We start from the raw sequence: 12,920 nt of genomic DNA, 5'->3' as shown, positions 1-12,920 counted from the left end.
CTGTGTGTTGCGGGGTTAAATTTACATGATTTTAGAACCTGGAATAAAGAACAGGAAGTGAATGTTTTATATTGTCCCTATACGTAAAATCCTGGAAGTTCAACAAGCTGGTACTTTCTGTTTATGACTACATGTTATATATGTTCCACCCCCAATTCATTACAGATTGATGGAAGTGAGAAGAGACAATCTGTCAGCTGTAGGATGAACTGTCTAAGATTCTTATCATTATGAGGTTTCCAACAGCTGTAGAAATCTTAAAAAGGAAGTAAACCCATAGACCTCCTCAGATTGAGGTTTGCTGCACATATTTTGTTTAATCTTACAGTGATTATCTGACGTCCTTCTGCTGGATTTGCAGTACGAAAGTACAACCACAGACCATCTGTCCTCCATTCTGCAACAGATTAGCTGTCCAGCGGTGAAAAGGAAAAGTTGCAGAAAGTTTCAAAGCTCCTTGGACACCATCTAAATAAATCCCTGAAGACAAAGTTCTCTTTAACTGAGACACTATTTCACTGCCAACATCTGGGTGGTTTTGGTGTCAAAATATCTTCTTTCTGGATTCCATGTGCAAGAAAGAAAACGCCGACTATAACTACAATCCATGAGTAACCAAAACATATTTTATTCAGATTATATCTGGGGCTGACAGGCCTATGTGAACAGGACGTTAAAGACATAAACAGACAGGCAGAGCTCATCCAAACCATGTTCCATTTCAGACCCATTCCTAACATCTGTGCCAAGATGTTTAAAAGTAGATCTACAAATAATAAAATCGTCAAATGATTGTTTCACATGTGGTCATGGTGTCATCAGAGAACTTTAACCTGCAGTTTCTGTGTCAGATCGATCAAATCTTTCAGCAGATTCTTCAGCAAAGTTCTGCTCATTGCAAATTTGCTTCCTTTGCCTCGACTGTGGCTGTCGTGTCCAGCATGCATGTATAAGTTCACCTTGATCCGATACTCACACTTGATGCATGAAAAAGACAAATCTGATATGGGGCAAATAGAAATAAAGTTAAAAGGTCAGAAGAAAGGTTTAAAGTCATTAAGGAACATCCAGAAATATAAACAGTTAAATATAATCTCCTAGTGAGCTGGAATTATTAACATTGTTCCAGAAATAAGCATCACTGGGCTTTGCAGGCTTTAGAAAAAATAAAGCAATAGTAAAAATTGTAAAATATTCCTTAAAAGTCCAACTGAAAACACAAGTTTCTGTTTGTAGTTAAAAATAATTTGAATATTCTAAAGATTTAAGAAATTAAAATCTGTTCTGGCAACATAAGGATGAGGGTCCCTTATGTTGCCAACCTAAAGCGAAGCACAGGAGGATTTTGTTGGGCAAAAGTCTGTCAACTAGGAGGACTGACCTGCTTCTTTAGGCCTCTTTCACACCAGAACCAAACCACGCTACATGAGAAACCACCCAGAACAGGAATAGTATCTGAAAAGTCTTTTAGAGGACTTCATGGGTGCTTCAAGAATACATATCTATGCATATATAATCTCTCAAGCCTCAGGTTTTGCTCTGCAATTAAGATTCCTGCAACCTTCTGAAGAACTTTATCAAGTTAGACTTTTATTTTCAAAACTCTGCTCTTACACTCGGGAAAGTCCTGCTTGCTGACAGATACTCTCTATCAAAGCTTCTTGTGCTCGGATTTAATGCCTCTTGCACAAATTTTCACATTACAAAGCACGGTTATATCTAGTACGTTTCCCCCCGTCTGGGATGAACTCTGCTGTAAAACAAGAACACCACAAAGGAAGCAGTGGCGTCACAGTCGTAAACTGCAAAGCTATAAACTGGAACAGTTAGTAGGTGGAGATACCACCTTTTATAAACCTGCGCGGGGAGGATAGAAAAGGATGCAAACAAGAGGAGAGAAAATGTGTGCAAGATGTACGAAATCTGAGCACAGAAACAAAGTTTTGAGGGAGAGCAAAGTGCATCTGTAAGCAATAGGCAGTTTTTAGAGTGTAACAGCAGAGTTTTGAGGGAGAGCAGCACAATATTACAGACCAAAAAAAGAGAATCTTCTTACATTTAAAATGCATGTTCTTAAATTTTAAAAGAATATTTCCCTCACAATCTGCTGCAGTTCATTTCAAACCACCTTGACGTTTCAGGAAACCATAGAGTGGTCTTGGTAAGGTGTGAAGGCGGCCATGGATACTTTCTCTGCAGGACCTTCGTGGAGCAGAGGAGATGCCAAATAAATACGAGGACACTGTAGACAAGTCAAAAATAATAAACAAAATTTCCCAGCAGAGCAATGGTTAAATTATTTGCTGAGCAGATCTTTATCCAAACAAAAGGGAATGAAAATGTCTTTCAGCTGGAATTCAAAATGAATAAATATTTGTTTTAGTGGTGCAATAAACAGTAGACTTCTACAATTCCACTAACCATCGCTTTATGGCTTTGTTGTGAGTTTCCATGGAATTAACTAAAATGTAAATGTAGAGTCTGTGGGCTGCAAAGACAAGTGAGTCCTATAAACAAACCATGCAGTTGGTTTTATCCCAACTTAGAGGATACAAGGTTGACATCATTTAGATTCAGGTGGTGATTGGGTCAAGTTTGGGACTGGGGGAAGTAGCTGTGATGTTACCATGAGGATCTTCACAAATACTTAGGCAAAAAAAGCTATATATGAGAAGATTTGTGTCATGGAACATTCCTGGAAGACTGAGGTGGCATCTGAGGGGACAAACATCATCACATCAACAGAACCTGAGAGCTGTGGAGACCCTGGGAGAGAGCAGCAGCGCACACATTCAGACATTAACAACATTGTTCAGTATGAAGGACAGATATGTGGAAAATAAATCAAAGACCAAATCCAGTCAACAGCTTGATGTAAGAGAAGACTAGAGCAGATGAGCTCCGTTTTCAGCCCACAAGACCTCATTCATTAAAAACACAACAGATCTGTGCTTATGCATAACGTGAACAGGATTAGGATATGAAAACAACTAGATCAAAATGACATTCAAGTAGATTGTTCAGATATAAAAATAGAAGATGTAGCCTGTACAGTTCCTCAAAATCTGAGCGCTGTAATCTTTATGTTATGAATAGTTAAATTATATTTTAATGAATGAGGCCCCTGGGGAATCAAAGCTTTCTTTCACAAAACAGTTCAACAACATGGCTGCCAAGACAAGCCATTGTTTAAGCTACCTCTGGAAGTTCATAAATCCCTAAGTCCTGCAACACTGGGAGCTTCCTCTAAAGTACAGAGCACTGTGCAAGAAATGCGTGTCAGGAATATAATGGAGAAGATCATTATATTCCTTTCAAAACAACCCTCGCTGCACATGGCGCTGTACTTTGCGTCCGAGTGTTAGCTACTCAAGTGGGTCCATACATCAGCACAGCTCCTTTTCCAACAAAAGTCCCAGGATTTAAATATCCAGGATTTCTTGTTTGCTGGGTAAAAGGAACCCCAGCTAATTTATGTGCTTTCTGTTTCCTCTGCTCTGAAGGCAGTGGAAAATTAATTAAAATCTGCCTAACGACGGATGGGGGAGCTGTGAAGAAAACTGCAATACACTTCCAGTCCAGTGGGTGGTAATAAGATACCAAAGGCCAAACAATCCTGTCATTTGTTCACAAAAAAAGATGGAGAATGCACAACTGGCTTTTATGCTTGTGGAGTTATACCACATTATAGAAATGTGCGAAGGGCTTTCATAATCCAGGGGAATGGCTGAAAGTCCCTGCAGGGTGAAAGGGTCTTATGTTGCATATAAACGTGGCAGTCCCCTATTAGGCATTACAACCTATGGTGATTATTGGCAGTGTGAAGGTAAACTTAAAAATATTTATTAAAATACACGATGTGGCGGGAAATTCTCAAAAGATTCTCAGATTAACACTAAACATGAGTGAAACCATTTAATTTATTTCCATGTCCCTGGAGGGTATTTAATAATAGTTTTCATAGTATGGCTCCTGAATTCACTAAAAATACACAGTATGTCAAAAGAATCCCAAAATATCCTGACATGAACAACTCCATGTGTGAAACAATGTTTGTCACATGGCGTGGTACCTTCACTAAAGCGAGTGGATATTCATCAAAAAAGACAGAACATCTGCATAGTGCACCGTGACATTAGGTAATATTATCAGATCATTGTTGCAAAATCTGAGTAGCGCTTGCATAAAATCTGTAGCATTGGCTGTAATGGGAAAATATAAAACACACCCATTGTTTGTGAGTAACAGGATTGATTTAACTAAGTGTGTAGCTGTTTTATAGCATGTTACGGTGTGTTTTAATGGAGCTCTGCAAGGATAGTCTGGCATTTTGACCCCGAGGTCACGAAGAGGGGTTCGTTATATACAGGTCCTTCTCAAAATATTAGCATATTGTGATAAAGTTAATTATTTTCCATAATGTCATGATGAAAATTTAACATTCATATATTTTAGATTCATTGCACACTAACTGAAATATTTCAGGTCTTTTATTGTCTTAATACGGATGATTTTGGCATACAGCTCATGAAAACCCAAAATTCCTATCTCACAAAATTAGCATATCATTAAAAGGGTCTCTAAACGAGCTATGAACCTAATCATCTGAATCAACGAGTTAACTCTAAACACCTGCAAAAGATTCCTGAGGCCTTTAAAACTCCCAGCCTGGTTCATCACTCAAAACCCCAATCATGGGTAAGACTGCCGACCTGACTGCTGTCCAGAAGGCCACTATTGACACCCTCAAGCAAGAGGGTAAGACACAGAAAGACATTTCTGAACGAATAGGCTGTTCCCAGAGTGCTGTATCAAGGCACCTCAGTGGGAAGTCTGTGGGAAGGAAAAAGTGTGGCAGAAAACGCTGCACAACGAGAAGAGGTGACCGGACCCTGAGGAAGATTGTGGAGAAGGGCCGATTCCAGACCTTGGGGGACCTGCGGAAGCAGTGGACTGAGTCTGGAGTAGAAACATCCAGAGCCACCGTGCACAGGCGTGTGCAGGAAATGGGCTACAGGTGCCGCATTCCCCAGGTCAAGCCACTTTTGAACCAGAAACAGCGGCAGAAGCGTCTGACCTGGGCTACAGAGAAGCAGCACTGGACTGTTGCTCAGTGGTCCAAAGTACTTTTTTCGGATGAAAGCAAATTCTGCATGTCATTCGGAAATCAAGGTGCCAGAGTCTGGAGGAAGACTGGGGAGAAGGAAATGCCAAAATGCCAGAAGTCCAGTGTCAAGTACCCACAGTCAGTGATGGTCTGGGGTGCCGTGTCAGCTGCTGGTGTTGGTCCACTGTGTTTTATCAAGGGCAGGGTCAATGCAGCTAGCTATCAGGAGATTTTGGAGCACTTCATGCTTCAATCTGCTGAAAAGCTTTAAGGAGATGAAGATTTCATTTTTCAGCACGACCTGGCACCTGCTCACAGTGCCAAAACCACTGGTAAATGATTTACTGACCATGGTATCACTGTGCTCAATTGGCCTGCCAACTCTCCTGACCTGAACCCCATAGAGAATCTGTGGGATATTGTGAAGAGAACGTTGAGAGACTCAAGACCCAACACTCTGGATGAGCTAAAGGCCGCTATCGAAGCATCCTGGGCCTCCATAAGACCTCAGCAGTGCCACAGGCTGATTGCCTCCATGCCACGCCACATTGAAGCAGTAATTTCTGCCAAAGGATTCCCGACCAAGTATTGAGTGCATAACTGTACATGATTATTTGAAGGTTGACGTTTTTTGTATTAAAAACACTTTTCTTTTATTGGTCGGATGAAATATGCTAATTTTGTGAGATAGGAATTTTGGGTTTTCATGAGCTGTATGCCAAAATCATCCGTATTAAGACAATAAAAGACCTGAAATATTTCAGTTAGTGTGCAATGAATCTAAAATATATGAATGTTAAATTTTCATCATGACATTATGGCAAATAATGAACTTTATCACAATATGCTAATATTTTGAGAAGGACCTGTAGGTTAGGAGGACAGCTTGATCCTCCCAGATGCTAGAGAGAAACAAAGAATCAAAGACCTAGTTTCTTCCGTTTTATGTCTATTTCTTTGATTATGTTTTTAAATCTTGACGCTGACTGCTCCAACAAAACACCACAAAGATTAGACCCACCTGCTACAAAGCGGGCTCACACTTCCACAATTTGAATATGATGATGCTGAGACGTCTAGATCGGTGGTCCAGAGGCGTAACAGCAGTGGGAAGGCTTCGTCTCCTTCATTAGAAATCACAAAGAGACACCGAGAAGGTATTCCAGGTTGAGGTTGAAGTGTTTTGTGAAAGAAGCTATAGATTAAACATCGATATGGTGTGAGAAACCAAACCAGGAACCCAACATCAGCCGTGGTTTTTATGTCACATGTGATCCCAAATGAAGGTCGCAAGATTCAAACACAAACTGTAATGACCGTACTGCCATTAATTTATCTTCTGCTCTTTTCTTGTCTGGAACCATCAACGTTTTGAAAATTAGAACTGAACAGTATTGGTGCTGCTTCATCCATGGTTACTTTAAATGAATGTGTTGATGGCGCTGCTTGGAGACACAGCAAACCCAGGTGAATTTTCACCAACAAAGTGGAGAAACACTAACTTTATCACTGCCTTCTGTCTCGATTTCTGAGGACTGATAGGAGATAGTGGGCCCTGTTTCCACTTGCAGACAGACAGATAATTACAGTAGATAGGACAGGCAGAGAAGACATACAGATACAGCTTTTAGAAAAGAAAACCAACATGGAACAGTATGAGCTACGTTGTACCGTGCTATCAGCAATCAGTAACAGCCTTTAAGTTAAAGTGATGCTTGTGTATCCCCTACGTTAAAAAAATTCAGCCAATTTCAGTTCTCTGAAACAGTCAGTGACTGCATCTGGTCTAAAAGTGACTCAGGAAAAGACAAGACGAGTCCTTTTCCCAAATCGAATCAGTCCTGTCCGACGCATGAGTGAGCCGGGGTCAGTGTTTTGCTCTCCATCCAAACACAGCTGCTTGGTGGACAGTGTTGGAGTGAGGAAGAGGGGCCCCCACCTTCTGTCTGTGGCCCTGCCTCCTGTCCTTCCAGAGTTCATAGGTTTTAATCCCAAAAGATTTGTCACCGGGCTCATTTCTTCTTACTGGACTTCTCTGAGCGTTTTCCGTCCGACTTTCCTGCCCGCTCTGACTTCTCTGATCGTTCCCCTCTCTCCCTCTCCTTCTCTTTCTCCTTTTCCCTTTCCTTCTCTTTGTCCACCCGCTCTATCCGATCTCCACGATCGGAGCGCTCGCCGCCTCGTTCTGACCTGTTGTCCAGCTTGCTGCCATCTCGCCGAGTTCCTTCGTCGGTGGATGAGGTAGTTGGTTGGGGCTGACCCCATTTGGCAATCTCCTCATGTTCTGAAATACTGGTCGTGATGTTGTTCACCCATACTTTAAGGTCCTCCTGTTAGGAGAAGGGACAGATGACCAAAGGGTGCTGTTTGGATTCAAATATTAAAAGTCAACACTGAACAAAAAGTCTCACCTCATCCTTTGCATGAAACAAAAATTCACTGCCATCCTTCGTTCTGTAATGAGAGAAATAAAAACATAATTTTTCCAATAATGTAGACCAAGACTACTAACTAATACTTTTTTATGTTGATATGTTTAGAAGAATTCCTCATTCATTGAAATATCAGTTTTGAACTTTAATGAAGACTTTAATAACTTTCAGAATTCAAAAGCCTTCCTACACGTTTTCATGCCAATTTTCCAGAGTTCCCAGTCCCTTTAGCCCATTTTAAAGTAAAAACACAAAAGGTTGTAGATATGAAACTTAAAAAAGCTGATGGATGGATGGAAGGAAGGACAGACAGAAAGAGATAAGAAAGGATGTATGGAGGAATGAATACTTCTTACAGCCAGTAGGCTGTTTTCAAATCTATACATACTTCATTACTCATCGCTTGGTTGAAAGCTTTATACGTCCTAATGAGATTATTGTTAGGTCTCTGAGAAGGCCCATGTAGAAACTTACTGCTAATAAAAACTCTTTGGGAAAATAACCCTGCTGATGAAGTCCAAGTTTCAAATGCAGATTTGCTGATTTGAGTTTAAAGAATTTGGAGGAATTTTCCCTTTTTTTCTGGAAAAGAAACAGCTTCACAGCATGATGCTGCCACCACCATGCTTTACAGTCTGTAGAGTTCTCCTATGGTTGACTTGCTGGTACTGTCACATCATACATTGGATTTTGTGAGGAAATGTGTGTGCAGACCAAGACCTTTTGCCCATGCAGCAATAAACCATGGTTCACTTCACATCTGAGGAAGCTGTGCAGGAACAAGAAGGCTTACAGCAGTGGGGACCAGGCCCTGTAATACTAGGCCAGGAACAAACTGACTAAGGAGATCAGGGCAGCTAAGAAAAGCTACAGTGAGAAGCTAAAAAGCAGCTGCTTAACAGATGATCTAACATCAGTTTGGAATGGTCTGAAGGACATCACCAAGTAAAGGAGCCCATCCCCAAACCCAGAGCAGAACCCTTTGGCATACGACCTTAACAGCTTCTACTGCAGGTTTGAAAAACAGCCGTTCACACATACCACCAACCTCACTCTGACAAGAAAGCTCTCCACACACCAACCACCCTCCTCTCCTTAGATTCCCTACCTGGATTTAAGATCTCAGAGGAAGAGAATAGGCTCTTTTAGTGCCAGAAGACCAGGAAAGCGTCAGGACCTGATGGTATCTGTCTGAGAGCCTGTGCTGACTAACTGGCTCCCATCTTCACTCATCTTTTCTCAGAAGTCTCTGGAGCTGTGTGAGGTTTCCTACAGCTTCAAACATCCAACATCATCCCGGTCCCTAAGAAACGCATCATCACAGGGTGAAATGACCACAGAAATGTAGCCCTGATGTCTGTGGTCATGAAATCCTTTGAGCGACTAGCATTGAAGCATCTGAAGGACATCAGAGGTCCTCTGCACGGTAAGCAAAAAGCAGGGGTATTTGCTTACCATGCAAACAGGTCAGCTGTAAATTTGGGACTATACTTCATCCTAGACCACCTGGACCACGCAGGGGCGTACGCCAGGATCCTGTCTGTGGACTTCAACTCGACCTTCAACACCATCAACCCAGACTCCTCCACCAGAAGCTCATCCAGCTCACAGAACTGGTCAGTGGATCACAAGCTTCCTGACTGACCATCAGCAGAAAGTGAGGCAGGGGAGCATCCTCTTTGGTAAAAAAAAAACGAAGCTTGCAGGCCTCAACTGCAAAGTACGGTGGTGGCAACATCACGTATTGCCGGTGTTTTGCTGAGGATGTGCTACATAAAGTAGATAACATCATGAGGAAAGAACATTAAGATGAAAAACTGACAACATCTTAAGATATCAGCCAGGAAGTGAAAACCTGGGCTCAAATTAGTCTTCCAATCAAAACTAGTCAAAGCATGCTACTAGATTAATTACAAAGTAGCTTAAGGACGACAAAGTCAGTGTTTGTCAAGTTGCTCACATCTGCTGAACCTTAAGGCCACGTTTGCATAAATGAGATGCTGGAATGAAACAGATTTCACTCTCCATTAATAAAAAAAAAAGAAAACATCTCCTCACTTGAGCGTGAAGACATTCTTCTTCTTCTTGTATCCATTGGTGACATCGCAGTGGCAGTGGGAGAGGTTGAGCAGGGGCTCGTTGTTGTAGGGCGTGGTGGTGTTCTTGGCATCCTTGTAGAAACCCAGCTCCCCTTTGTTCAGCACGCAGTACAGGTTGACCCAGGACCTGCTGTGGTGTGGGCAGGCAGGGGGAAGGTGGAGGACGAGGGAGGAAGGGGAAGGTGAAAAGTGAGGAGCAAGGGGAGGGAGGGGCAGGTAGGAGGGGAGATTGGGAGGAGTCAGGAAGAGCTGCAGAGTCTCTGTTGCTAGGCTAACACCTGACTCACCTGACCAGAGCAGACAGGTAGGTAGGCGGGATGGACCAGCCCCAAGAAGGGAGGAGGATATACACTGCTGAACAAACACAAATGAACGGACGCACACACGGATGACCTGACGGAGGAGGTGGGGATGGAGGGATGGGGAGGGGAGGCTATGTATGTACGGCATGTGTGATCCTGGGTGTGACGCCTAAGTATGACTTACCTTAGAGGAGAACAGAGGGACAGCCGGAAGCACAACGGGAAAGAGACAAAAACACAAGGAGAAAAGTTTGGTTAAATGCAATTTTTACAGGAAAGCTCTGTTACATTCGTTAAAGTGACCACATACATGGAGCATATCCATTAAGAGGGGGCACTTAAAGGGAGTACTGTGCAAAGGTCTTAGGCATGTTAGATATTTGGTCTGATCCAGCTCTGAGATTCTCTGATTTTCCCAAAAGGCAACAGCCAAACAACCAGATGTATTAATAAAGAACATTTATTTGCAGAGGTGGTCTCAGTTTGACAGAGTCAGTCAGGATACAATGAAGACAGTAGAAACAGTGTCCTGACTTTAAAAAAGGAAGCTGAGGGCCTTCTTCAATGCATTTTATAAGTGCCTATAAGTTTAATGTAATTTCTATAGCATTCAAGGTGATAATAAACAAGCCTACCAACTTTTGTTTAAGATGAAACAACCATTTCCCAAGCTGCTTGCTTTTCAATGAGAAAATTAATGCTGTATTATAGAATAAATAAACTGCATAATCACTAGTGCCTTAAACGTGTGCACAGTACTTAAGGTAAACTAACTGTGCAGCTTAATATCCTGATAAACAGACCTGCAAATGGGTAAAAGAGAATCAAGAGGACAAAAACCTGCAGTGCATGTGAGAACATTGTGTTTATATTGAAATCTTGGTCCAAATATCTACTATAGAACGGTTCCAATTAATAAAAGATTTTGGTGAGCAAAGAGCATGAAGCCAAAAAGCTGTGTGTGAAAAACTAAGTACACCCTTGACATTTCCATAGTATTTAAGTGAGAAGCAGCCTGATGCTGCCAATTAAATGCAGTTGATTAACTGATCTTCTTCAGACTGAGTACCTTTATAAAACCAGTCTGAAACACACAGGTGTGTGTTAATACAACGGCAAGATGGAAAGACATCAGCAATGACCTTAGAGAAACAACTACTGCGGCCCATCATTCTGGAAATTATTTTAAGGTCATTTTCAAACAACTTGGCGCCTATCATGCTGCCATTAGTGAACCATATTCGCCCATAGGTCAGACCATGTAATACTCAGCGAAACTGCAAAAAACTAAATAACTCAATTTAATTAATCCCTATAGAGTCTGAGATGGTTATGACAGAACAGTTAGACAAAGAACCGCAAGCCTTTTGGAACAACAACCTTTGCACAGAAGGGACCTAAGTTAAGATGTATGGACAAAAACTCACATAAACCCAAACACAGCTTATCAGCTGTGGAGAAGTGATGATTATTGCTTGTTTTGCACCAACATGACCTGGGCACCTTGCAGTCACTAAGTCAACCTCTGTTCACCAAAGCTTTCTAGGGTCAAACATGGGACCATGGGTTTGACAGCTGAAGGTTGGACCAAACTGGGACATAAACAGGACAATGATCCCAAAACACAGCAGTAAATACATCCAAATACAAAAGAACAGCTAAAAAGGAAAGAATCAAGTTGTTGCAATGGCCCAGTCAAAGTTCAGACTTTAACTCGATTGTAATGTTGTGGTGAGGGTGTACTTACTTTTTTAAACACAGTTTCTATCTTTGTTTAATAATGACAGTATGCAATTGATTGGGTGGTTTTGTACACTTGAGGCTAAATTTTAACAATTTAAAAACCTTATTAAAAGCCGAATTTCTTCTATGTTCTGCCGTGTAAACTAAGGGTGCACCGATTGCAATTTTCTGGCCGATCATGATCTTTACAAAGCCTGATCTGCCAATTCCAATTTTCTTTACCCCTGACGCTATCAGGTGTTATAAGGTCACAAGACACCTTCAGTGTTCCAATCTTATGTTGACAACAGCTGTGAACCGCGCACCTGCAGACATGACCTAGTGGCCAGGCCTGTCAGTCAGCCTTCTTTCACAGCAGAGCATTAGGTGACTGTGGGTGATTTTCAGACCTTTTGCAGAGGTAGACAAGATCAGTTGATAAGATTGGTTTCACATGTAAGTATTGGGCGATTACTGATCACCCAAAATTAAGGAAATCTGGGCCGATCGATCGGCCGGCCAATCCAACGGTGCACCCCTAATGTGAACCCTTAGAACTAAAGAAAGGTGTAATTTCATTTTCCATGACTGCATATGAGTGAATTAAATTTAAATGGGTCAATTACATTTCAGAAACAACCTATATGCACCATAATCAGAAACACAGGTTTTGTGAGTTTCATCAGAATATTAATTTGCACAGAAACACAAAATAATAGTTTGTAGAGTCATGATGTAACAGTGACAGGTTGAATCTCAATGTTCTCCTCACGGGCCGACTGTTTCAATGAGCCCAACAAGGAGCAGTTTGGAGATTTCACTGGATTCAAGCCATTCACAGTTATGTTTTACCTTTCCATGTACATAACAGGGCATGTACATATGATCACATTCATCCACTGCTTTGAGTGGGCTCATGAGTGGGTCTCATCCATTGCTGGATGTGGATGAGCTTTTGGCTGTACGTGATCAGGTCAGCCACCAGAGGGCAGTGAAGAGAGGCACTGTCCCTGATGTCTCTCTGGAGGAAGGAGGGAGGTCGCCTGTGGATGGTCGGGTGGTATGAATGTGTGGGTGTGTGGGTTTGTGGGCATAGCCAGCAGATCAGTCCACTCTCACTGCATTCTTCATCCAGCCAGTTAGTCTGCGAGTGAACCAACCGCCTCAGCTGTGTTTTGTTCAGGAAGCAGATTAAGCCTCATGCATGAAGTTCTATCCTGCTGTGGGGTTTCTTGTTATTGGTTATTCATGTAACTGT

General features: G+C 41.9%; 1 protein-coding gene across 2 annotated transcripts in view; it reads right to left on the bottom strand.

Moving 5' to 3' along the window:
• Positions 1 to 5,879: 5,879 nt before the first annotated feature.
• Positions 5,880 to 12,920, bottom strand: part of LOC124884416 (spectrin beta chain, non-erythrocytic 4-like) — a 77,265-nt gene continuing 70,224 nt past the window's right edge. The window contains exons 18-20 of one of the 2 annotated variants that reach the window (XM_047392339.1): positions 9,598 to 9,768; positions 7,519 to 7,561; positions 5,880 to 7,437 (exon numbers count right to left, since the gene is read on the bottom strand). In XM_047392339.1, coding sequence (XP_047248295.1) covers positions 7,120 to 7,437; positions 7,519 to 7,561; positions 9,598 to 9,768 — 532 coding nt within the window. In that variant the 3' untranslated portion in view covers positions 5,880 to 7,119. Of the gene's footprint in view, positions 7,438 to 7,518; positions 7,562 to 9,597; positions 9,769 to 10,124; positions 12,706 to 12,920 lie in introns of those variants that run through there. The other variant, XM_047392338.1, reaches the window with a different exon arrangement.

The sequence above is a fragment of the Girardinichthys multiradiatus genome, chromosome 18, assembly GCF_021462225.1.
Source record: "Girardinichthys multiradiatus isolate DD_20200921_A chromosome 18, DD_fGirMul_XY1, whole genome shotgun sequence".
NCBI lineage: Eukaryota > Metazoa > Chordata > Actinopteri > Cyprinodontiformes > Goodeidae > Girardinichthys > Girardinichthys multiradiatus.
This window is presented reverse-complemented; position numbering and strand designations above follow the sequence as displayed.